This window comes from Botrytis sinoallii, assembly GCF_014898435.1.
Source record: "Botrytis sinoallii strain Bc 23 chromosome Unknown BSIN_037, whole genome shotgun sequence".
Taxonomy (NCBI): domain Eukaryota; kingdom Fungi; phylum Ascomycota; class Leotiomycetes; order Helotiales; family Sclerotiniaceae; genus Botrytis; species Botrytis sinoallii.
In genome coordinates, this window is record NW_024066064.1 from 263,537 (window position 1) to 287,456 (window position 23,920).

Genomic DNA, 23,920 nt, shown 5'->3' on the forward strand with positions numbered 1-23,920 from the left:
GATTTCGGCGTGCAATTTAAAATGTGTATTCGATCAATATTGATTGCTAATTTTGACTGTGGAAGAAAGGAGACATCTTCACAACAATATACGATGCTCTTGCCAAAGACCTGCTAGAGGCTCTGCAAGGCAGATTGCAAATATACACCTGATCACATACACACGATTACATGGCGCCCATTCCTAGTGTCAGCTTTGCATCAGGATTTCTTGGAATTCTACTATTATTGTAGCACACATTGATCCGAGCCATTCATCTAATATGGAAATCTGCCTTCCAAGGCAGATTGCTTCGAGAAGCCAGCAGTTTCCCTCGTAAATCACCCATTTGTGCTACCATATGCAGGCCATTCAACGCTAGTCTACATTACGATTTCAGCCAATAGTCATACGAAAATTTTCAAGAATTCAGCCCCCCTCGTACTTGTTTCATCAATCTCACGTCAAGGTTGACTTTCATAACACCCCGTGTCATTTCCTATTCTCTCACACACGCCGTTGCTAGAAGTTCATTGTCAAGAATCGATGATTGGTGAGAATTAGCTACAATATTCGACGTAAAATGCGCAGCAGATATCTGTCTTGAACTAGATTTGAGGCCCGATCCATCAACAAGGCTGGCGGAGATATCAATGTTCATCCCACCACAACATTTTCTTGTGCGCCCGTTGTTACGATCGCAATATAGAAACCCACAATCCGTGCCTCAATGTCCAAATTGCTACTTTGGGTCACAGCGGTCGCAGCTTGAGAAGATTTGCCACAAATGATGACAACCTTCGCACATGAAATTGTCGAGTTCGAAGGCATGATTTACTCAGCCACTACATTCTGCTTCGCTTTGGGGGTAATTTCCTAATTGAAGCAGAGCCTCATACAATTCGTTCTCGGGCTCCAACATATTAATTTGAGAAATGCCCAAGGGGTTCTCAAAGACAAAAGTAGTAGGTCTCCCAAGACTGGTTCTTTCATCCTCTTGATCATTTTTCGTGAACGAAAATGAACCCCAACTCATTGAAACCGTGGGATGCAGATGTTTCAAGACTTCGACGACTATCAATCAGCGATGGAAACTCGCATAGCTCCAGTCATTCGATGACTTCAACACTCTTCATCCCAGATGCGTCTCCTACGAATCAAGCCAGCCGATCCATGAATCACAGTCCAAGTAGCAGTACGGGTCGCAATGGATCAACACATAACCCCTGGAATAAGAAATATATTCTCACGCTAGGTATATATTATACGTTTTTGGTTTGAAGCCTAAAGTTGAAGCTAATCAGATTTGTAGACGGCGGAGGTGTGCGTGGTCTATCCAGTCTACTTATCATTCAAAATCTTATGGCACTTTGTAATTCTTTTGAGCAGAGTCAAGATCAGTTGGTCAAGTCGAGTTTTCATCCACTACCATTCCAACAAGGTCAAGGATCGATTACCAACAGCAAAGAGTCAAGAAGTGCACACTTCTCGCCGGTACATTATTTTGACTATATTGGTATTGGATGTTCTTCCTACATTTATCAGCAATGACCAGCTAACCTCTTCACAACAGGCACAAGTACTGGTGGATTGAGTGCTATTATGCTCAGTCGACTACGAATGAACAGTGATGACTGCATCCAAGAATACGAGAATCTAGGAGAAAAGATATTTGGTCAACCACGAAAGCTTTCAATGCGTGGTCCAATACCATGGAATCGGGAAAAATACGACCATCGCAAACTTGAGGAATCTATAAAAGATGTTTTGAAAAGAAGAGACTGGAAAGAAGATCAAATTGCAGACTCTATTTATCCTTCAAACAAAGACCGCTGCCGGACGTATGTCTCCAAATTGTCAAGTTGGGTTTGTCTTGCTAACGTATTACAGAATCGTTTTAGCGGTCCGAGAAAACAACTCGGCCAACGCGCCTTACCTTTTTCGAACATACGAACATGTTAAATCAGAATTCAACTATTCTGAAGAGCTCAATCCCGGCCCCCCGCTTCACATCCCTATATGTCAAGTCACCCGAGCAACTACTGCAGCGCCGACATATTTCAAACCATTTCAACTACTTAATGATCGCTTCGTAGATGGAGGATTTGGTTATAATAACCCCACTTCTAGAACGTTTGCAGAGGTCGAACAAGTACATGGCAAAGGCGCTGTCGCCCTCACACTTAGCATTGGTACTGGTCGACCTACAAAAGTCCAACCAATAGCCGGGCAGAACAGTGGACTCATAAGCCATTACCGACAAATGATCAAATATACCGCGGCTACAACGACTGACTCTGAAAAACCCATGAATATGTAGAAGCACTGACCGCGGATCGATGTACCTATGAGCGCTTTAACGTTGATGGGGGACTCGGTGATATGGATCTTGGAGAATGGCGTATTCATGGCAATGAGAACATAACTCTCAAAAGGATACGAAAACAAACTCATGTCTATCTTAATCAATCAGAAGTTCGAAGACGAATGGAGAAAGTAGCCAAGATTCTAGTGAGGAATCGACAAGAGAGGTCTAGAACTGAAAAATGGGACGTTGTGGCTACGGGTCACAGATTTCACTGTCCTCGGTGCCGTAATGAAGAGACGATCTTTACAAGGGAAGAATATTTTAAGACTCATCTTTGTGAGGCTCATGAGTTTTCTAGTACCCCGAAGGAATCTGTTGAGGAACGTAGACTGAAGAAGGCGATTCGAGATGGGAGAATCTTACATGCGGATTAAATTTTCTATCAATTGTAATTATCCTTTCTTTTAAAGATTCCATATATTACATTTATAGGAGCTATTGGATGGGACTATTACTCACCGATGTATACCAGGGGCAGGGTTGAGTAGAAGCGCGGGAATACTTGGCGTTTTAGCGAGATACCATGGATTTATGTTTATATAGGCGCAGTCCTTTTGTAATTGTATTATGGCTTTTGACCCTGCGGACGTATATATGCAGCTAAGACTAGTAGAGGTCATGAGGAGAAGAATGCTTCCAAGTAGATGGAATATTGCTGTTCCCGGTCAACGCAATCTACGGTGAAACATCACAAGTCTTCATGCAAATCCAACTTAGCCTACTGCTTCATTGTCCGATTTTGTCTTCAGCTCTTCATAAACTATTTCGTGGATTTGACTGAGCTCATATCCATGTAATTGTTTGGATTGTCAGGTTCAAAAGTATTGCTCAAACATTAGATTGCCGATTAGTATTCATTCGTTATTAGATTCAAACTTAGATTGACTGCATTTATGACCACACATGATTTATTTTCTTTGAAAAAAGTCAAATAACTGCAAAAACCAATCACTACATTCATTTAGATCCATATCGAAAGATTCAACTCAATGAAACCAGCGTTTATATCCAGGAAACTGTGTCTGTCCCTTACGAACATGCATCTCCACCTGTGTTGTCGTAGCCCAATACTTCCATTTACTAACCGTCTCGAAACGTCTTCCCTTGGGATCATTCAATACCCACGCCTCCTTAATCTCTCCTCTTAATCTTTCTTTCCTAACACCAAGACGATCTATCAATGCGTATGCCATGTACTGGAAATTGAGCGAATCGCTTTTGGCACGCGTCATACGGTAATAAATATAATCTTTCATGTAGGGACGCGCGCGAGGGAGTGGAACGCGTGTATAATTACCTGAATCGATTAGTCGCTCGCTAGGTCACTGAAGAAGGAAGTTAAGGGTGGGGGCTTTACTTTCTACAGCAGAACGATTGATGATACGTAGAGATGCATTAGCGACATCGAAAACGAGGGCGTGGAGTTGCTCCCAGGTCTTCTTCTGTGGAGTCTGCTTGGTTTTTTCGATCACCTCTATTTGTCCTATTAGTTCGGGTTGTGTGTGAAAGCTGGTTTCTATGTCGAGATCTTTGATTGCGTTGAAATCTAGTCGTCCGTTGACAAGGTTCGTAAGTGCATCAGTGTTGATTGTAACGGGTGTTGGGCCCAGCCCGGATTCCCGTTCATGAATGTGCGATTCATGATCTTGAATTGCTGCAAGCGCAACCTCTGCCTGGTAGAATGGAGGGAATGTATCCATCTCGATCAGGGATTATTACTTTATTCTTGATGGTTATATTATGGATGTGTTGATCAGCTTGCTTTATGACCTAGGACAATTCTGAATAAGACGTGCATTATGAAAACTTCTGAAGAGTCGTGAGTTTTGTACTAATGCTGCATTAGAAAACCGTAAGTATTCTTGGATACGCTACTCTGTTCATTCAAGCTCACATTCGTATTCAGAAGCCGTAGTTTGACCCGTATACGTTCAAAGAAAATAGTTGTAATCACTGCAAAGCTAGAGATATGTGACTTCTTTCTCAATAAGAGACGGATGAGGACTGATGATACCGCATTGCAAACGTTCAATGATGATGCACCGCATTTTCTACAGCCACATCTAGTGTTTGAGAGAAATTTCAACGATATTGTTATGAGTGTTACTTTATCCATATAAAATGAATGTGATAGCGTGACTTGGAATTCGTAGTCGGTAATTGCACGTGAAATCTGCAATGATGACCGCAATGTAATAGACTCACCGTCGATTGGGGTGCTATAATGCGGAAGTAATCGTGCAACCGGCCTTCAAACTTATGAATTTCTTTTCCAACTGTTGAGATAAGTGTACATATGCGGATTTAGTATTTTACACGTGTAATGTGATCATACCGCCATATAGTATGAGGTATCCATGGGGAGAGACTCCGTTGATTAAATTCCCGAATATTTTGGCTTGGCAAAAGTTCATGAGCTAGAGCGAGGAGGTTATTAAGAAGAAATTGGATATGAAAGAAGAGTGGTATAAATGCAGAATTTGACTACGTAGAAGCTAGACGAACTCTTAATATAGGATTTCTCCTAAATTCTGGGCTTTCAATAAAATTTTCATCTATGTAATTATTACTTCTGCTCACAAGGATTCTTTGTCCCTCTAGTTCCCAGATCAGACTTCATTAAAATTAACCGTCGCTCTCCGGGGTAACGCGATTCAGGTGATCCAATACCACACTTCATTCAACCTCTCATAATTCCATCTCACGCAGTGCAGTGCACATCGATGACCAAACCATCATGACAATTTTCAATTTCTCCACTCTCCCTTCCAGATTCTCAAGCTTCGCTCGATCGCTATCTTTCACATACCCCATAACATCCCCCGAAAGTCTCGTCATCGTACTTTTTCCCCATACTGTTTTAACTTCACCTTCTGATGGTGGCCCTATGTACCAAGGCTTCACATCATCCGGACCTTCTGGATTATCCCAGATATCTATTGACGGGTAGGCCAAGAAGAGATTCGAGAGATTGGGACAGCTATGAACAGCTGATATGCTACATTGACTTGTGAGAAGTTTCCAGAAACAAAATAAGAACATGGAGCACTTACATATCAGAACTATCTCCTCCATTGAGCAAGTCCACATCAAGCGCCAATTTTCTAAATCCTTCCAGCCCTCCATTTTCCGCTAGATACTGCACCGTGAATCGAGCTTCGGATTTTCGATATTCTCTCGCATGAATATAAGGTATATCTATTTTTAGATTCCAATAACAGTTGAATCGTTCGACAAGTTGTGTGAGGGCGTATTCACGAGATGCTTTGTTGATACGCAGTATTATGGGTAATTGGCGACCGTAGGATCTAGGGGAAGTGGTATAGAGATCGAGAGACTTGGTGGTGGCATATTGGCCGTTGGAGAGGATAGGAGAGTAGTCTATGCGGAGTAGGCGCGGACCGGGGAGAGTGTAGAACCAGATCTGGTGCTGGAGTTCGAGGGGGAGGTTAGGGAAGAGGGTAAATGAGGTGAGCGAATGGGAAGACATAAACACGGTTAGATTGGGGGTTTTGATAAGATGAAATGTTTCTTGAGGACATAAAATACATGAGTCGAGAGAGAATATATCTTCAGCCAATTCACGAGAATGGCGGGGATGGAATAGATTAAGATTACATTGTGCTGACATGACTGTACCGCCACAGCTGATCGGCGCCAAGCCATTTGGAGGATACATATAATATTTCCATCCAATATCTAGGGAGTTTTTGTGAACTCTTATCATATCATCAATTTGTGGAAAATGTCTTGTTCGAGAATAGTGTTGCCCAATCGAGAAGGATCCACAAATGCAGCTTGACATGTGGGGTTGAAGAATCAACATCAAACCTCATTTGCACTACTAGACAACGAATAGAAAGCGCTTAAATCTTCTTGGGGGCCGTATTGAGAGAGGACTATATCAGAAATGAGGGTTTGTACGATGTGAGCTTTAGAGTAGCAAATAAGGTTCTTACGTGAGAGAAAGTGGGAGCGAATCAAATCGTGCAATTAGGTTCTGGTACAGGGACCCTGTAAGCCTGTCTTCTCAATTGAGAACTTCGTGAGGCCGCGTCAAGTGTCAGCAGGCAAGGGTGGTATGATGTATCGAGTGCCATATGGCTAGGTCAATCTTGTTATCTTACCCTGTCTTGTCTCTCCTATTGCAATTTGTATGTAGGGGCTCATGTACAAGAATGGAGAGCAATAAAATCGGAAAACGTGAAGTTGTTCAAGTGTTAATCTTTGTATGATGTGAGATCCCAAATCTAGGGATGATTGAAAGGCTGTGTCGCTAAACGAGTATGAACCTAGACGCACCGGCAGTGATGACTCGGTAGCCGGGTGTTTGCATCTCCTTTAAGCTGCTCTCGATAATTTTGAATTCGTTGAATACCTCGTGGTAAAGCGAAGTAGAAATGTAGAGAAGAAGCAAACATTTGATATACGGAAATGAAAAGTTGACTTTTCGTGTACGCAAGTTAAATCATAAGGCGTAAAGGGAAGCAGAGAGTAAGGAAAGCGAGAAAAGGGAATTAAGGCAAAACCGAGAAGCAGAAGATGATGGGCAGGAAAGTGATGAATTAGTAGTTTTCAATTCCCAAAACCCATTCAATTGACCGTAGACCATTACATACTCGAGAAAACTGACTTATTGTACCTAATAAAAAAGCCCGCAAATCCGTTCAACCCAGCCAAAATCAGAAAAAGAAAAACGGAGATATTCCAGTCTACCACCAATAACAGGAGAACCAATAACAGGAGAAGAGCTCTCCTGGAGTAACACGGGAACGTAGAGATATCCTTGGAGAACCAGATACGAAGTCTGTGGCAGAGGTATATCAAGGATCTCAATTTTGTGAGGAGATAGGAAACAGTAAATTTGTGAAAGATGCTGAATAAATTACACGAAAAATGGTTTGGAGAACTAAATTGCGAAGAAGTAGAGAAATTTTGTCAACGATAGGCGAAAGAAAGAGGGCTGTCGAATAGTCAGATAGTGGTGAATAGGTGGTTGATGTGATTCTGCAAAACGAATTGCGTAGATAATCGATTGAAGACTCCAATGCCAATATTGATCTTATGTTTAGATTGTCAGTCAAGAGCATGGCAACAACCAGATGAAGAATCATGTAAAGGGTATAAAACTGTTTATTCCAAATCTCAAAAGGTATCTAAAGTCATAATTCATAGCGCATGCCAGATCATACTGTAAACAATGTGAGAAAAATCCAAGCTCCGGTACGGAATCCTGATGCTACCTTGCTCCTAAACACGCCAGCAATGCCGGATCGTATCGCCATTCTAAATCCGTCATCCGCAAAAGACATAAGCAAAGAGTCCAACCCATCTACAAAATCACTAGAACAAGAGTGACCGCCATAGCAGTGAACATCCCAACAGCAACCAGGCTCTGCACAAAACTGATCCAAATGCCTCGAACATCTTGTTTCTGTGGGGCTCTCAATACGCCTTCTTTGCTTGTATATGATGGGATTGTGCCATATCCGGACGACGAAATCGCGGCGTTCTTCTCGATATCGACCATATCAAGTGGTTGCTGTTTGTGAAGTGATCAGCGAATGGTAGGCATTGATTAAGTGAGGGGAAACTTACCATGGTGTTGGAGGGCTCGGACTTCTCTGTGGTAGAGTTTTCTGGAAGTGGTTTATACTCCATTACTCGAGTAGTGACCGGAAATGGATATGGCAAGTGAAGCATGATGAACTCGTGGTCTTGGAATGGAAAGAAGAGATCAGTAGTTGCGACAAGACAGTGGTAAATGTGAGAGTTTACTGATTTGATATGACTATGGAGATAAGAGATGTTTAATCGAATGTAGATTTATACCAAACCTTTCTCGAGGGGACCGTCTTCTTTTCTTCTAGCAAATCCATCTCTTAATGTCACACTGGAGTTCTTATCGACCGACAGCAAATAAAAATATTGTGGTGTGTTGTTGATAAGCCATGAAAGTCTGCTGCGAATGGCATGTGATGGTGCTTATCTTTGCGCAAGGGTCCAGAAAATCGTACAACTCGTGATTTTTCATGCAGAAAAGACCCGGTAAACATCCAGAAACAATAGAAAAATATAGATAACGGGCTAGGGAAGACAAAAATATAGAGGAGTGGGTTGGTGAGATGGTGTGTAGAAGTATCAGCCGGATTGAAGGGCTAAAACCAATATGATAAGCATTGGAAAAAGTGTCATGTGAGGCCCATAAGAGAGCAAATGATGCTGTGCTTGTGAACTCCACATGGAATTGTTTTTACACGGCAATAGACCGAAATCTGCTTCAAGGCAAGACATACATATTGAGTGGGTTACATGTGCTGCCGCCAAATAGATGAATAAGACGACAAAGGACATCGCAAAATATGAAACATGTAATCTCACATCGAATTATATAGATCTGAGAAGGGAAGGCAGTATCCGGCCACCTCGCGCGCGACCTGGATACGGGGAAATAGTAGTGGATGCGCCCGAATGGAAACTCCAAGAATGGCCGCATTTCACCATGTATGCACACCTCAATAGCACTGACCAAGAGGACTCTAAAAATCTGATATGACTGCTTAGAAATCGCAAAACTTTGATGTCTTTCTTGTCGGACCGTAGACTTGCAGACTGTATTACACAGTATGCACGCAAACTCGTGTTGAAATCAAACAGTATATTCAGGTGATGGTTACAACATGTCAGTGTGAAACTTTCAGCATATTTTCAGCCAGATTTCGAGGAGTTTCTGCTTATAGCTCGGGAAGCTCCTACACTTTGCACATTCAGAGCTATTCTCTCAGGTCTTTCGAAATGGCCAGCGTTTCTCGGACCATGCAGACGAGCAGATAACTATGAGATTTGTAGCACTTTCCTGAACACTCTGAGGGTTCACCGAGCGGTATTCAAATGTTCCAGCTAAAACAACAAGGAGCCTTCGCTTCTAACCATCATTTGTAAAATTTGCAGGGCATTTTGAAAGATATTGTCAGCGGTGATCGAGCGCATCGCAGGGGGAAGGCTTTATCGTTTTATCCTGTCGCATGTAGAGGATGCGTGGTATCGAACTCGCGGTTGATTGCGTATGTTATATCAAGGGGACCTGGTGGCTATAAGAACCAGACTTTGGTAATGCTTGAACTCTGTTATATCTCGACTGTTGTGTAGGAATTGAAATGACAGCGAAATTTCTCGTCCCATTCGAGGATTTCCACACGCACAAAATCCCTTTGCAACAGTCTGCACAGCTCAATTAGAGGTTCATTGTTTGATAAAGTAAACGGTCAAAGGTCGAAGAGCTTTCTTCAGATCGTTGAAGGTTGTACTCACTGAACTGAAGAAATGACGATAGTGAAGCTCGGCAGATAGCAGAGTATGCTTACTTGATACCACAAGCTAGTTCACCGCCCACCGAATTCATTCCACCCGACGCAGGCATCACTTTCCTGATAGTAAAGATGGTTCATATCTATAGTAGGAAGTACGAAGTATCAAAAAATTCGTGAAGTACTAGGGCACATGATTTGAGAGATCTGATTCGTTCTCTATAAATCGTATAGAATCGTATACCGTACTCGTATTCATTCACAGAATTCGTAAGAGTTCTAGCCCCTGCTCACCACATATGTAACGCTTTTCCAGCTAAAATATAGGATTATTCAACTTTTTATACCCTAATTTATTTCTTATAATAAAAAATAAAATTAGAAATTCTTTTGGTAAATATTATTTAATTAATTAAATCTTATAAAAAAAATAAATAGAATTTTTTTTCTAATTTTTTAAATAGGATTTGAGAAAGTCAAAGCTGAAAATCCTAAATTTTTATGAAAATTCGCTTATTGTCAAGGTACGGGTAAAGACTTATATTATACCATAAGGGTAGAAGAGCTATGGAAAAGTGAAGCTTTATTTATAGAAAGTAGGGCGTACTAATATACTATACCTGAAGCATAAAGGCAACTACAGATTATATAGTTGGCATTATGATAATACCCCCTGTTCAAGGTGATTAATCTATGATTATAATATCAATTAACCTTTTAAAAAACAAAATAACATTAAAATATTTTAATTTTTATTATTAAATTAAAATAAACTTTCTTGGGAATAATAATCAATTATCGGAGTTTTTTAGATCTGCCTTAACCTTGATTCGGGAATACACTTAATATAAATACTAACAGAGAATTAGGAGTAATAGATCTTTTGAAACTTATTCAAACAGATAGTTCTAGTTTATCTGGATTTGCTAAATAAAAAGCGATAATCATATCTTCTTGATCGTAAAGGTTTTTGGTGGGTTGTTAAGATGTTGGGTAATATTTCTATTTGATTTAATAATAAAATCTATTTTTATTATAGTAGTCAAATAGTTTATTAAATTCCTATTGCTTGATTTCCTTATTCGTTTCATTATTTCTTTCTAGGATACAGCCTTGGTTTTAATGGGATTTGGCTTCATTAATTACTTTTTAATCAGCTAGTTTAGGTGAGCAGTGGAGTGATCAGAATAATGAGTTATGGAATACTGGAAAGATCTTAAAACTAATGGGAAGCTGAAGTAGATAGGCTTGTTTATAAACTTTTAGAATCTTATAGAAATTATCCTATTTGTTATTATCTTTTTTTATTAAGTAATTGATTTTTATATTTTTAATATTAACCCATATTTTGTTATTTTCTTTATATAAAAGAATGTTGGTGTAAGTTTTATTAGTATAATCTTCATATTTCTGAATAGATTAAGCAGTTAAAGCTTTCAATTTTATTAGGATAATATCAAATCGATTTGTAATCTTATTAGTCTTTAGGAATTTGTATTTACATTAATATAATAGGTTTAAGGGAACAGATAAAGAGGGCTCAACATTGAGATATAAATAAAAACTATAATTAACAAAGAATGGGGATATGCCGGTAGTTTCTGAGGTGATATTATTAAGTACAAACTTCATGAATAGGAATTAATTATATTAGTTATCTTAATAGAAATTTATAAAAATCCGAAGATATTGTTTTACTATAGTATTGATTCTTTTTGTTTATCCATTGGACTCAGGGTGAAACGAGAAGGATTGTTTCAAAGTGATTAATAAATATTTGGATAAGTACTTTCAGAATTCTGATATAAATTATAAACCTCTATCGGATACTATATTGTTAGGTGTATTATATAAGCAATAGACTTTTTTGATAAATTAATCAGTGAGCTTCTTTATAGATAATCCTATAACCAGAATGAAATAATACATTTTTGTTAGGCGATAAACAATTATAATGATATATTAATGCTTTTTGTTATAGTATTCGCTAATTGGTAGTAGTGTAATATAATCAATAAAGATATCGAATCAAAGATGGAATGGTATTAACAAGAATTCTAGAAATCCGGGTACAGCAAGATGGGAGACTTTGGTTTAAAAACAGAATTGACAGGTTTGTATGTAAGTTTCGATTTCTCTTGATATATTGAGTTATTAGTATATACAGAAGATAAGATCAATAGTTTTAATTCAACCGGGATATCCTGTTGGATTAGTGAAATGTATTTGGTATATAATCTAGATGCGAAGTTTAATAAAGGGAGGAATAAAGAAGTGGTTGCAATAGAAAATTTTATTATTGATTAATCTACAGTCTTGAAGAACAATTCAGAAGTCTTTTCGGATTGATAGTGGCCAATAATAAGCAATTAGGTTCTGAAGTGTTTTATGTATAATAGTAATCAATTCAAATGATTTGTATACTTTATTAATAAAATTATTAATCAGCTTTTTAGTATCAAGAATAATTATACTTATAGACGTTACGATGAGATCAATATCATTATTTATTTATCGGATAAGGTTTTTGAATATAATAATATCGAATATTCTTTCGAAAAGATTATTTGTAAGTAATTCTTGATTCAGTTATTATTAGGGTTAATATGTACAAAGCAATCTTCTACTTTCCTATTCAATATATCGGGGCAAATTGCTTTAAGATTTAGTCTATATATAATATAAAAATTGAAATCAGCTAGGAATTCAGTTTATTTAGTTTATCTTTAATTCAATATTTTTATTGATGTGAAGTACTCTAGATTTTTATAATCAATAATAATCTCGAATAGCTTTTGAGTTTTATATAATTCAGATCTTTATTCTTTTAAGAACTTGATAATAGTTAGTAATTTCTTATTATAGATCTTGTAATTGTATTCGGCAATACTATGTTTTGAGAAAAAATATATAATCGGGTATAATCGGTCCTTATTGTTATACTGAGAGAATACTCTATTCACAGCTTAATTGAAAATATCTATCTCGATAACTGTGTGGTAGTAATAATTAAACATTATAAGAACTAGAATAGAGACAAAGATATACTTCAGGTTTTCAAAGGCATCTTTTAATTAGTAGTCCAATTCTATATATTCTTTTTTTTTAATAAGCGATTTAAAGATTCTATGATTTTAGAAAAATTATAAATAAAGCATCAATAAAAGTTAGCGAACCCTAAAAAGCATTAGAGGTTTTTAGTTTAATTAATAACTTCTATTCGAGAATAGTCTTAATCTTATTAGAATCTATCTCAATATTACCAGAAATAATAATTAGATTGAAATACTTTATTCTTCTTATTTCGAATTTGTATTTATCAATATTAATTTGTAATTCAATATCAATAAGTTTTTATATAACTTTATAAACTTACTTTTGATAATCTATAACATTTTTAGAGTAAATCAAGATATTGTCTAGGTATATTGTATAATTCTTATCTAGGAAATCAAAAAGAATATGATTAATATAATTCTAAAACAAAACAAAAGCATTACAAAAACCAAAAAATATTATCAGGGATTCGAATAAGCCAAAACGAGTTATAAAAGCAGTTTTCCATTTGTAACCTTCTATAATCCATAGTTTATTGAATATAATAATAATATTCAATTTGGTATAAACTTAGTATAGTATAAGGTATCGAGGGTTTCTTTAATTAGTAATAATGAATAATGATTTTTAATAATAATATTGTTTAATTTATAGTAATCCTAACAAATTCGAATACTTTTCTTGGGCTTTACAGTTAGAAGAAGTAAAATAACTAATCAAAAGCAGGATTTACGGATAAATTCTTTATTTAGATTATTATTGAGTTATTTATAAACAATTTAAAGTTCAACTGGAAATATTAGATAACCTTTATTATACAAAGGCTCTTTATCTAATATAATCTTGATTTTGTAACCTCAAGAGTGTTATAACGAAAGCTTATTAACGAGGGAGAATAAGAACCCAATAAACAAATCGTAAAGCTAAGATAATAGCTTATTCTAAATCTTTATTGTAGATGGTATAGGTCGGTTGGTCTTTTTCATGAATTTCTTGATATTGTTTTCCATGATATTGTAATATAATTGAATAGGATTGTTTGTTATTATACAGTGTAACTCGTAAACTCTATCTAATTCATTCTAGGTTACTTTTGTAATATAAGTTTTCTAATCTTTATAGAATTGAATAAAACTATTAGTTATAAGAAACTTTATATCATTCATTTTCTATCAGATATTTCATAAGACATTAATCAGTTCCTTAAAAGGTTTTTGTAGTGATAGAGAATTCAATGGGGGTAAAATGTTTTAGTTTTATAGTGGTCTTTTGTATATCCTAAAGCCTGCAATAATCCATACTAAAGCTGATTTCAGAATCGACTGGTTTAATATCATCTTAACACAGAGCTCTGTTTTTCTGTTAATTTAATAAGTATAATAGCAGTTTGAATTGGGTAATATTAAATTAACAGGATTTATATTATAAAGGTTCTATTAATATTCTTTTTTATAGCTAAAGTTGAAGGATTATATTCCAAAAGTATCAATTAGTTTTGGAATGAGAAAAAAGGAGTTTGAAGATTTTTGTTAATAACTTTTCGGTAAAGATACGATATAGGGTTAAAATAGATTTCTTTGAAGTAGATTTCAAAATAGATTTCTTAATAAGTATATATGATATTGGATTGAATACTATATCTGCTGAGATCGGTATATCGTTATAATTGGGGATAATAGTTGTAGTAGAGTTAATTGGATAATAATATCTGGAGTAATATATGGATATAACTTAAGAGTTATTATTACCCAATTAATAATAGAATTATAGTATTGAAGTTATGAAAAACCGAGGATTATAGGGTTTGTATTAGAAAGATTGGTAATATAGAATAAGCCATTTCTTTATAATTATTAATCCATAGATCTAATAATATATTGAAATAGAATATCAGAAGTCCTTCTATCTATAAGTAAATAGATTACAGATAGTAAAAAGGGGACATATAGGGATACCAAGCTTGGATATAAGGATTCTATCTATAAACCCATATCCCATAGCTTTATTATCTATTAAGTTAATAAGTAAAATGATTATATTAAATGTAAGGAAAATTTTTATTAAGATTTAAAAAATTTGTTATTTATTATTCTAAAATATAAAGGATCTTAAATATAATTAATTTTTTAATTTATAAAAGCAAACTTTCCATAACAAACTTTAATTCGTAACTATAAATCGAGGTTAGTCTTTTAATATATTTAACTAGGGAATTGAATTTCCATTATTATTCGAATATACAAAGCCTTCAACAAATCCGCCTAGATTTCTGTTACTAGTAAAGATTAAAGAGGCATATCGAAATAGTACCCGCAACAATCGGAAAATAATTAGCAGACAGGAATATATTCTTAATAAGTAGGGTTATAAGTATTATAATAGGGTCCCGGGGTTATGATAATAATCGGTAAACGGGAAAATAGTGAATATTCGGAATGTATTGATTTATAGCAGGGGGATGATTGGAGTATTGTATAATTCCTGAATTGATATTATATTTTTGTATTGTTATATCGCTTTTCTTTACAATTGAATTTGATATAACCAGGCTTTTTTGTAATAAAGATAGAGGCAAAGATTTAAATATTATTCTTTATTGTAATATAATAAGAATTACTGGCCTTAACAAATAATATTCAATTGTATAAGATCTTTAGAAGAATTACAGTATAAATATTACAGCAGCAATAATAGGTTTCTTTTATTAAGTTTTTTCTGATTATTAAAATTAGTACCTTGATTCTTACATTGATTATCAAGATAAATCTTTTCCTCTAAGTTATTATAAAATGCTTTATTACCATCAAACTACCTATATGTCAATATTAGTAGCAAAAGGTTATTGGGGTAATTACTAAAGTATCAATTAGTTTTTATAAAACTTTGAGTTTAAGATTAATAACTTATTATTCAATAGTTTTCTTGTATTTAATAATAAGCTATTTTGAATTTGATAATAAAGTTATTAAATAGAGTCTTCTTTATTTTATCTTTATTATAATCTATAAAAGCTTTATATAAGAATCTAGAGTCTAATATTACTTATTTAATTTATACTAAATACCTATTACAATACAACCATCCAAAGGATTAAAGATTGGAATTATATACATTATTTGTAATTATATCAAAGTATATCTGATTGTTTATAGTAAACAAAACCAAAAGTAGATTCCATAAGAATATGATTTTCTAAAATTCTAATTTATTTTTGTAATTTGTAATCAAGTAGTGATTGATTATACTACAAAAACTCGTATACTGATCTTGGTGTTTTGTATATCTTATTCATCACTACTGAACTTTTTAGAATAGTGAAATATTTGTAACAAAATAAAGCTTGCAAATTATTATAATAGTAATCTTTATATCTCAATTATATCTTTCAATTCAATAATCTTTGATTGAATATTAATGGCTTGGATCTAAGTAGTAACAACTTGGATTTGTAATGAATCTGTAATCGATTCAATCGATTCAAATACAATTTGAGTAACAATGAAGTGTACAATATTTGAATTATTGAATAGATTTATAAAAAAAAAAATATCGGCTTTAATAGAATTGAAAATATAATTTAAAAAAAAGAATTGCAAAGGTAAATCAGATACAAATATTTCTAATACAAATACTTGTTCACCTATCTTTAGCATTTTTTGAAACTCAAAACATCAGCAGCAGGGTATACAATAGATTAACAGTAAATACAATCAGTGTAATCGAAACAAAACATTAGTAAGGCTTTGGAAATAAAATAAGAAATAAAGTTGTAATAGTTTATTTGAAATAGTATAAACTATTAAGGTACAAATAAAGACTTATATTATACCATAAAAATAGAAAAGCTATAGAAAAGTGAAGCTTTACTTATAGAAAGTAGAATGCACTAATATACTGTGCCTGAGATATGAAGGCAACTACAGATTATGTAGTTGGCGCTATGACACTTATTTTGTATAGGAAAAACGTTACATATTAGAATTTTTAGAAAAATTCGATTTTAATACTATATAACTATTCAATAAAAATAGTAAAAAATATTTCAAATAATTTTCTATATTTTAATTATAATTATTTATTATTTTCAATTTTTTAGAAAAGAAAATTTAAAGATTTGAATGAAATATTTAATATAATAGTTTGTATAGGAAAACCTTATTTTTGCAGGGATTTTGTCACATTTGTCATAAGGGTGCGATGAGCAGGGGCCAGAACTCTTACAAAGCAATACGGAGTAGATACTGCAAGTTGCAACCCTAACCCACGATGAGCTTAAATTACTATTCCTTGCTAGCTTTGTACGGATTTTGTAAATGAATACATTGGACGGCGGTATGTTATGAACTGAGCATGGGGCACATTGCAAATGAACTCGATTTAAACTTGTTTTGTCCGTTTACTGCTTGCGTACGAAGCCTTCTTCGAGTTCAAAACAGGATTTTAATGTTAGTTCTCAGCTTCCTGTGCATGATAGGTGTGTTCGTAAGGTAGGTAACGAAGCGATGGATAGTAGCATAGCCGTCGCTGCAATAATGGCTGTGCCTCCCGAGGTCGTCACCAATGATGCAATCCATTGCAAAGCCACAATTTCTATTTATACAATCCACTTGTAGATCACGAGCCACCACTCATCACCTACTAGGTAGGTATTCTCACCAGAGAATATATATGAACATCCATTCACTTGTCCCCGCCGTCTTGATGAATCTTGTTCATCCACATGGTACGCAGTCATAGTCGAGATTGCACTTCGATTTTACCCCTCAAATAGCCCCCCCACCTTATACCACCCTTCACCACCCTCACCACCCAACATCTTCTTACAAAATACTTTAATAACAGTACCTAGTAACACAACTTTTCAACGACAATAACAAAGAAATAAGCATATACCGAAATCATATCATGACTGAACCATCAAATAATACAGCTAAGCCATCAGCTTGGTCCAAGACCAAGCTTGGCGGCAAAGCGGCTTTTGATAAAGGATGGGCTGCGTTTGAGAAATTGGGAGGACCAGTTAACAAGTTCACGAATAAGATTGGATCCGAGGCCTTCTGGCCAACAGGCATGGAAAAAGAATGCGAGAAGGCTGCCCGAATTCTTAAATCATTCTGTAGTGAGTCTGCTTGATACACGATTGACAGCAAACTGTCCACTAACAATTTGACAGAGGATGGATTCATGGCGGAGCAACAGAAAGATGCATCACAAGACTCAGAGACTAAGAAGAAAGTCCAAGATGGACCCAGCAAGCCACCGAAAGTTCTTGTCAAGATCCCTCAAAAGGTCATCAAAAACTGTGTCGGTCTCGCGATTTACACCACCATGCGCTCTGGATTGTGGGTATCCGGTGCGGGTGGATCAGGCGTTTTGATTGCCAAGAATGAAAATGGCCAATGGTCACCACCTTCCGGAATTCTCGTTCACACTCTAGGTGTAGGATTTATGGCTGGAATTGATATCTATGACTGTGTCATTGTTATCAATGACCGCAAGGCTCTCGAAGCATTCAGTAAATTACGTGTCTCTCTCGGTGGCGAAATATCCGTCGTGGCTGGCCCTGTTGGAAGTGGTGCCATTTTGGAAAGTGAGCTATTGAAAAGTAGGAAGCCGTTGTTCTCCTACATGAAGAGCAGAGGTCTATATGCAGGAGCACAAGTTGATGGAACCATAATCATCGAGCGCAACGATGAAAATGCAAGATACTATGGAGAAAAGCTGCCGGTAGCACAGATTTTACAAGGAAATGTTCCATCCCTTCCGCCAACCGCCGAGTTATTGATGGAGGTTATAAAGGATGCAGAAGGAAGACCAAACTTAAACCAGTCAGTCTTACAGCAAGTTTACAATAAACCAGCACCGGCGGATGTCGAGATTGTAAATTCAGGAGAGGCTAGTGAGGACGAGAAGAAAAAGTTCGGAAACCCGAACACGGCCGAGGGCTATGCTATGCAGCAACAACTACACGGATATCAACAGCAGCAGTACCCAGGATATACTCAGGGTAATGATTCTTACTATCCCCCACCTCCTCCAGGACCACCACCTCAACAAGATCATACTCAAAATCCTCCGGCTTACTCTCAAAACCCGTCAGACTTTCCACCGCAGCACGCAAGCGGTGCAACTGAACACGGCTATTATGCACCCGAGAAACCACCTCGTCCAACCTGAAGAAGTAGATGCTTGGATAAAGATGAATTAATAATTCTATGATAGTTTCTCTTTAATGCAAGCCCTGATCAGAAGTTGATCCGGAGTTATCCCTCAATGCATTAGGATCCATGATTTGTAGTAAGATATTTGTGAGATTCTGTTGTCATACACGATTGTAGTTGCACTTTGAAACACAGACATCCAGCCAATTTCGTAATAAAACCAACCTCAAGTTGTACACAACTCTTCATAGCACGTGTGTGAACGCCCAATCGTCATTGTGTGACAAGTCTGGTCTACAAACAAACGACGCACGAACTTTGAAGCATGCCGTATTGGAATGTGTAGAGACGCCTGAAATGGAAATGGTCGTCGCCTTCCTGCAGACGGTTATGTCTCTACATCGTGGAGATAAGAAGTCATTTTTCACACGTCTGTATTGCTTCACATAATATTGAATAGAAATCTCATGGCTAGAGAGCTACAACTAGCTTGTAGTCAGATTTGGAAGCCCAAATTATAAATTCTATGTATATCGGGTGATATTTAGGTTGGTAGAAGACTGGTTCGAGCCCAATCGATTCGGCATTCATCTGATCTATTATATAGCTTCTGAGGCTGTTTGCATTGCAGCCTTGTGAGTGGTAGCCCTTTCATCAAACAATAACATTTTATGACCGAGAATCTTTTCAACGCAAGTCACCTGGATATCCATACTTACATACGTACAAGCAAGAGAACATGCTCGGTGGAGGTCGGAAAAATGTTCGACCGAAGACCCGCATAAGCATTGTGGCTGGGCTTCCTCACATCAAGATTTTGGTCACTTGACGACTTCATACATTTTGATGTCCTTATGGTTCTTCCTACCATGCTTCAAGACAGCCCTCTCAATTGGAGTATCTAATACCGTCAAAATTCCTCAAATTGTACAACAAAAGTCTACCTCAGCGCTCCCTTTCTTGGGTTACGTTCATGCTTAATGCTCTGATTGGAAACATATTTCCAGAAGCATGCCTCGAGGCTTCACCCAAATAGACTTTCGGGAGGTCGTGCAAATGTTGACTGCATCTCAATCAACACCCGTACTTCTAACAGGTTCAAGTAGCTCAGAATGCCGGCGAGCAGCCCATGTCCGACTAGCATACATATTCTTAATTAATTCGTTTTACACTCGTTTCATTGGCCTCCAATCAACTGGCAAAAGCATTCACTTATGATATACCACAATCTAACATCTCAATGCTACATAGGCGCATTCGGCAGGTGCTACCGCACCAAATCATGCCAATCAAAATAGCCACCCTTCGGTTTTACTCGATGATATATTCGCAACGACGGCCACGTCTCGGTTTACTATTGTTGCATCTCACCGGTCGAAAGACTTTTCGCTGAAATTCCTTCGACTATCGAACTTTAGTTACCTATATAAGGATCTTTGTTTGACATGTCTTGAAATCCTTCAACTTTGTTTTTATGTTCCTTCTTGGAAGAATTCTCTGGTCCAGACGACCATGGACTATTCACGACTCGATATCAGCGGCCGGCGCTATGGAAAATGCTAGTTTCCAGACGTTGAAACACAAAAAGCTCGGTTCTTGGGTCTTCTAAAATTTCTGGAGTTCACCTCATCATGCTTAAAATGGAAATGGAAAAGCTCAAGACATATCACGGGCAGTATCATAATTCTCGAGGTTGTGTTGCGGCCACAAACTTTTTATTCATGCTAAACCAGAACTTTTTTTCGTCCCATCCCAACCTAACGACAAGGCATAACTCTCCCCGGTCATCCTTTCGACTACAATCTACTTCCATATGATATCATGCCGACCAAGTCACAGCTAACATTCTGCCCTACTCAAACTCCAAATTATCCTCCTTTATCCCAATCATGTGTCTAGAGGTTGTCGCACTTCAATGTCAAACTGAAGAAATGTTAGTGACATTGCAACTCGCCTAGAAGTGATGCGATGCATATACCTCATTATTCAACAGCCAGTGCCGCAAGCGCCGCAGGCTCTTCCTGGAATAACCCATACTTCTTGACCTTTGGCAAGACAGGTTGGACACCTAACGCCAGGCATCTGGTCTATGTCAGTATTTATCATCTACAGTGGTGTCAGATGCAATCTCTTACGCCGGGAGTTTGAGTCATGCCGAAAGATTCTGAAATCTCATCAAAGGGCATCGGCATCGATTCGATGGAAGGGAGGATGTTCATCTCTCCTCGGACAATGATCTCGAATGGGATTGGTTGGTAAGGCATCTTGATTGAAGTTGGTCGAAAGTAATCTTTTGATCGATTGATGATTGATTGATGTGAGGCAGATATATATGTTTAAAGAACAAATTTGTTTGGGTTGATGGGCTTCTTTGAATTGATGAGGTCCAACTTCAGTTCGGTGGAAGTGGTCAATATATAATGTTTGGGAGCGGACTTAAGAGCTGTTCCGAAACTTGCTATGCTGTTCATCGATCCTCTGGCAAAAGAAAAGATGGCCTTATTCCGCGATATTGCGGTGGCCTGCATCCTCAAATGTTGATGGTCGACGTGCTTGAATATTTGCGTCTGCAGGTGTTCAAAAGGGTAGCTGCAATTTTGTTAAACGGGACATCCTGAACTAGGAACGATCGTGGTTCTATATGGGCACGACCTTACGATAGACACGCAACACGGCATGATGGAGATTTTGAGCCATAGTTGTCATCAACAGTGCCCATCAATCATGCGTTGATATTCCACCTCCGATCTGGATGCAGCAAATCGCCGGTCGATGAGGATACATTGGATCTTGCTTGGCCAGAAACAAGAAATCCTTGTGCCAGGCTTTCAATTTGACAGGGCTACTGCCCAGCGAATGGTACAAAGAATGTACTTGGAAGGTTATCCGAATCAACTCTCTCCAGGTTTCTAACTTTCAAAGCTCCATAACAACCAGGGATCAATGCTTCTCAGTTTCAATCCAATGATTTTACACCCTCTGCAGGTATCCGTGCAGAATAAGAAATTCGTATGGTTTGTGTGAGCGACAGACCCTTCATGCAACCTGCAAGTGGACGCCAAATCATCTGACTCTTGTACTTCGATTTTTTTGACGACTACGCACAGTCCGAGCCTCAGGGATCATCGCACGGATGCAGATTAACGAATTCATATCCGGAACTGTTGTCGTACTCGAAATCCCATCATGGATCATTTGTTTGAATAGTTCTGACACCTCAATTTACTGTGCTCTACAGCTTGTCGTCGGAAGATTAGGAAGTAAATCTAAATTGCGTGGAATATGTTGAGGGTCAGAGCATGGGGGGATCTTCATGATATATCGTTTATGACGGAACAAATTATTATTATCCGACTCGTCACTTTCTACGGTGTGTATTAGATGATGCCTGTCAGGAACACTCCTACCCTCAGCACGGCAGTCGGATGTCTTCTGTACCTGTGGCTTGGTTTACCAAATGGTCGGAAACTTCTAAATTGAAACACTCGGCATTGATCTAAATTCATGAAACTCCAGGGACAGCAGTCACATAGGATTAAATTTTCGCAACAAGAGATATCAATTTTTGGAATCGACCAAGTCAAGTCGTCATCCAACAACATTCCGCACTCAAAGGATGATAGAAGAAAGTCTATGACTCCAAAAATAACAAAATTCTCCGTTTCCTCAGGATGAGTTGAGATTGGCAGGGATTTTGTTGAGTCATGAAGAATTTCTTTGGTACCGAGAAATGGGGAAAGGTACGTAGTGCGATGAGAATCTGTGTACTACATTGTACAACATACGGAGTTGTTGAGCTGCATCTGGAGTCATCCTTTCTTCCTTGAACCTACGAAGATAGTTCTCGCCAGTTGACAACTGCCATGCATTCATATGCAAATTTGAACACAACCCTGCAAGACTTTCATCGAAAAAAAGTGATTCGATACGTCGTAGCCGTTATTGTTGTATCACATTTCACAGATGTTAGTGTGCTGTGTATTATTGGACGACCTAAGCCAACACATCAATTACATGGAACACATCAGGCACATCATATCATATCACAGCAAGGAGAAGGCTCCTCCGATGCCAAGTTTCGCACCTGGATTCATATTTCCCCATCCACTTTTCATGTCGTTATCCTCATTCTCAGTGCCAAACTCATCATTATGAGCAACTTTTATTAACTTCATAAATTTCATCTCACGACATCATGTCACCTATTCTTTTCATTTATTTTATGGTTTCATGTTGCAATATCAATCTCGTAACGCAACGTACTATCTGTACAATACATGAATGCAATTTAAAATTTGGCAGAAATGGCCTCCAAATTGATTTCAGACCGACATGCCTAAAGCCCCAAAGAATTGTCCAGTTTTGATGCAACCAGATCGTATGATAATCGAATCGGAATAATACTCATGCGCTGTGCTACAGTCATGGCTCCATTTTCAAGGAGATATTCAAAAATAATTTCCCCTTTCTAAGATTCGGAAGAGTTTTCCGATGGTTCTTAATTAATCGAGCCGCGGAGGTGCAGATGCCATTAGCTCGATGATTTGCATCCGAAGTGGCGATGGACGAACCATTGGGTTGGGTTCGTGATTGGATTCGAGATCGTGGAATGGATTGAAGGGGATGAAATGAATTCATACGCACAATCCGAACGATCAACAAATTGGCATCATGTCATGATGGAATCGAATAAGGATAATGCCAATTATTTTCTTCCACATGGCATGAAATTGTGGATTTGAGGAGTTGGCATGGGAAAACTTGTTTGTTTGTTTCGCTGAAGAACCAAGATCCCTTCACTCTACCAACATCTTCACACATCGTCTCATTTGAACGGTTCACACGCATTACTTGTCACTGATACAAAACGCACATACGGCTCCTATTTCCCGAACGCCAACAAGCCACTATGGAAATTCTCCGAATTTTCTTCAAGCGTCTCGGAAGTCGTGTCGTGTCGTACTGCGTACACAACCCTTTACCCCCACTCTTATTCATCGTGCCACAGGACATGGATGACACGCACATAGGGATTTTACGCATACGTG

At 37.3% G+C, this 23,920-nt stretch overlaps 7 protein-coding genes across 7 annotated transcripts; 3 read left to right on the forward strand and 4 right to left on the reverse strand.

Moving 5' to 3' along the window:
* Window positions 1-60: 60 nt before the first annotated feature.
* EAF02_011910 (uncharacterized protein) lies at window positions 61-2,299 on the forward strand (the record flags this gene model as incomplete). The annotated part of the gene is made up of 5 exons (XM_038907958.1): window positions 61-944; window positions 1,034-1,234; window positions 1,292-1,495; window positions 1,553-1,820; window positions 1,870-2,299. The coding sequence occupies exons 2-5, from the start codon at window positions 1,096-1,098 to the stop codon at window positions 2,297-2,299; spliced, it is 1,041 nt and encodes a 346-aa protein (XP_038752303.1). The 5' UTR covers window positions 61-944; window positions 1,034-1,095.
* A 62-nt stretch (window positions 2,300-2,361) lies between these two features.
* Window positions 2,362-2,721, forward strand: EAF02_011911 (uncharacterized protein; the record flags this gene model as incomplete). The annotated part of the gene is made up of 1 exon (XM_038907959.1): window positions 2,362-2,721. One exon carries the CDS (start codon window positions 2,362-2,364, stop codon window positions 2,719-2,721), a length of 360 nt encoding a protein of 119 aa, XP_038752304.1.
* Window positions 2,722-3,333: 612 nt separating this feature from the next.
* EAF02_011912 (uncharacterized protein) lies at window positions 3,334-4,047 on the reverse strand (the record flags this gene model as incomplete). The annotated part of the gene is made up of 2 exons (XM_038907960.1): window positions 3,334-3,644; window positions 3,705-4,047. 2 exons carry the CDS (start codon window positions 4,045-4,047, stop codon window positions 3,334-3,336), a joined length of 654 nt encoding a protein of 217 aa, XP_038752305.1.
* Window positions 4,048-5,035: 988 nt separating this feature from the next.
* On the reverse strand, window positions 5,036-5,837 carry EAF02_011913 (uncharacterized protein; the record flags this gene model as incomplete). Its single annotated transcript, XM_038907961.1, has 2 exons — window positions 5,036-5,345; window positions 5,401-5,837. The coding sequence occupies 2 exons, from the start codon at window positions 5,835-5,837 to the stop codon at window positions 5,036-5,038; spliced, it is 747 nt and encodes a 248-aa protein (XP_038752306.1).
* Window positions 5,838-7,444: 1,607 nt separating this feature from the next.
* Window positions 7,445-8,237, reverse strand: EAF02_011914 (uncharacterized protein). The gene is made up of 3 exons (XM_038907962.1): window positions 8,126-8,237; window positions 7,946-8,064; window positions 7,445-7,889 (listed from the first exon to the last, which is right to left on the reverse strand). Exons 2-3 carry the CDS (start codon window positions 8,048-8,050, stop codon window positions 7,680-7,682), a joined length of 315 nt encoding a protein of 104 aa, XP_038752307.1. The 5' UTR covers window positions 8,051-8,064; window positions 8,126-8,237; the 3' UTR covers window positions 7,445-7,679.
* Window positions 8,238-17,616: 9,379 nt separating this feature from the next.
* On the forward strand, window positions 17,617-18,888 carry EAF02_011915 (uncharacterized protein; the record flags this gene model as incomplete). Its single annotated transcript, XM_038907963.1, has 2 exons — window positions 17,617-17,830; window positions 17,885-18,888. The coding sequence occupies 2 exons, from the start codon at window positions 17,617-17,619 to the stop codon at window positions 18,886-18,888; spliced, it is 1,218 nt and encodes a 405-aa protein (XP_038752308.1).
* A 1,970-nt stretch (window positions 18,889-20,858) lies between these two features.
* Window positions 20,859-21,136, reverse strand: EAF02_011916 (uncharacterized protein; the record flags this gene model as incomplete). Its single annotated transcript, XM_038907964.1, has 2 exons — window positions 20,859-20,954; window positions 21,008-21,136. 2 exons carry the CDS (start codon window positions 21,134-21,136, stop codon window positions 20,859-20,861), a joined length of 225 nt encoding a protein of 74 aa, XP_038752309.1.
* Window positions 21,137-23,920: the final 2,784 nt, after the last annotated feature.